Source organism: Priapulus caudatus, unplaced genomic scaffold (genome assembly GCF_000485595.1).
Source record: "Priapulus caudatus unplaced genomic scaffold, Priapulus_caudatus-5.0.1 Scaffold75, whole genome shotgun sequence".
Classification (NCBI taxonomy): Eukaryota; Metazoa; Priapulida; class Priapulimorpha; order Priapulimorphida; family Priapulidae; genus Priapulus; species Priapulus caudatus.
The window spans coordinates 339,084-341,355 of NW_014577136.1; the positions used below are offsets into that span (position 1 = coordinate 339,084).

Here is a 2,272-nt window from a genome sequence, read left to right on the forward strand (position 1 = left end):
GAGAGAGCGAGAGAGAGAGAGAGAGAGAGAGAGAGAGAGAGAGAGAGAGAGAGAGAGAGAGAGAGAGAGAGACCGGATTTCACCACGACACGCGATATAATAGCGATACTGAATGAATAACTACCGATGAGCATACACGATATAATATAGCTAGCTCTTCGCGGAAGGAAATTGACCAAGTCGATTGTGTGCTACAGTGCGAGACTGACCTTACTAGCAATACTAGTGTGCATGCGTCACGACAGCCACACGCGCGTGACAAATAAACATGGAAAACGACAAGCGACTGATCTAAGCTCTAAACCCATTGCTTCTTAAACTGGTGAATGGTTCGCCTAAGGGTGAATGAAATTATTTTGGGGTGAAGAAAACTTACCAAAAACAAATGGAAATTTAGTCGCGGCCCGCGGGTGATTGAAATTTTGTGATAAAGACTCGAGGGTGAATGACACTGAAATCGTTTAAGAAGTGCTGATGTTACCCATCAGGTGGGCGTGGTTACATCAGGTGGGCGTGGTTACATCAGGTGGGCGTGGTTACATCAGATGCCTGGCTACACTAGCACTAGCGCTTGCATAGTGCGAATCCAAAGACACTGAACGATGCCAAATACATACATACATACATGGATACAACATAGATACATACATACATAAATACATAGATAAACACAATAACACAATAACAGATAATACATAGATGTTCAAACATCGCCGATAAATGCTCTGTGCGTATGTTTGGAAAAAGGGCAAATTTCGGCGCATTGGTGGCGTCAAACAAAACTCGGTTAGCCACTTGGTTGCTATGGCGACAATAACCACACGATTAGAACTGAGCATATGACGCGATTGGAAACGCACACAGTCAGGGGAAATTATTAGATGGGACCCTCTCGCGTAATATGCGGGTGTATAACAACGCCAGTAAGTGCGTCAGGCGGCAGTCTAAATACTTGGTTCCTAATTATAGGACGGGCTCGCGATTCCCACATAGACAACAATTATCTGAAACCATTCTCATTTCTGTCATTTCGCAGATTCATGTCATAGATTCACTGAGTAACATGACTCCAGCGATATGAACAACGAATCAGAAAAAGACGTTGCGAATAGAATCACAATGTGATCAATATTGCTTCGTGCATAAATTGATTAAATAATCAACTTTTAATGAACAAATTATGGTAATAAAAAAATTTTCCGAGCACAAAAAGGCGTTTTTTGGTAGAGCTTGACCTGCTAGTGCTAAGTGTGACTGTGATGTTTTGACATTTTTTGACATTTCGTCAATACATTTTAAAAAGATTTTTCTAGCCTTTTTTCCATGACCGCGAGATATTAGCCTGATGTCTGTTTAGCCTTTGTGCCTTCTACCTTCTAATCTAGTACTACACCACACACACTCAGACGTGTACACAGCTACTGCGCGGGTGAAACCCCCAAATATTCACCTATACTCAGACGTGTACACAGCTACTGACACAGCTACTGCGCGGGTGAAACCCCCAAATATTCACCTACTCAGATGTGCACACATACTCACAGCCAGGGGAAAAAATATTATTTATTTTTCGGGGGCTACTTTTCAAGCTCGCGCGTGCATGAAAATAGCACTTTAAAATTTGGTTTGCATTGAACTCAATGCAAATTTATGGGGGCTCTTTTTGGCATTTCCGGGGCTCTTTTTGGCATTTCGGGGTCACAGCTACTGTGGTGTGAAGAAGTGCTAAGATTGCTAATAAGATACTCACCTTATCTTCAAAGAAGGAGCACTGGAAGTGCACGGTGCTGCCCGATATCGAGTACAGCGTCACACTGTTCTCGCTGCTCGGATTCTGAACGAGAACACGCTCCAGGTGTGGCATGCCCACCGGACTGCAACACACGAGAAAAGACGACGACGAGTGAAAAACGGGGGAGGGAGTGTTCGCATACGATAAAAATGGGAGGGTGGTTCTCATATGGGGAAGGGGGAGGAGGTTCACATATAAAAATGGGAGGGGGTTCTCATATGGGGGAGAGGGAGGAGGTTCACATATAAAAATGGGAAAGGGTTCTCATATTGGGGAGGGGAGGGAGTTCACATATAAAAATGGGAGGGTGGTTCTCATATTGGGGAGGGGGAGGGGTTTCACATATAAAAATGGGAAAGGGTTCTCATATTGGGGATGGGAGGGGGGTCCACATATAAAAATTGGAGGGTGGTTCGCATATGGGGGGAGGGAGAGGGTGGTTCGCATATGGGGGGAGGGAGAGGGTGGTTCGCATATGGG

General features: G+C 44.6%; 1 protein-coding gene across 1 annotated transcript in view; it reads right to left on the minus strand.

Moving 5' to 3' along the window:
* The window catches only part of LOC106821487 (transmembrane protein 131-like), a gene marked incomplete at its 3' end in the record, with an annotated part of 50,620 nt that overhangs the window by 3,169 nt on the left and 45,179 nt on the right, over positions 1-2,272 (minus strand). The window contains 1 exon segment of the mRNA XM_014826316.1: positions 1,751-1,874. Coding sequence (XP_014681802.1) covers positions 1,751-1,874 — 124 coding nt within the window.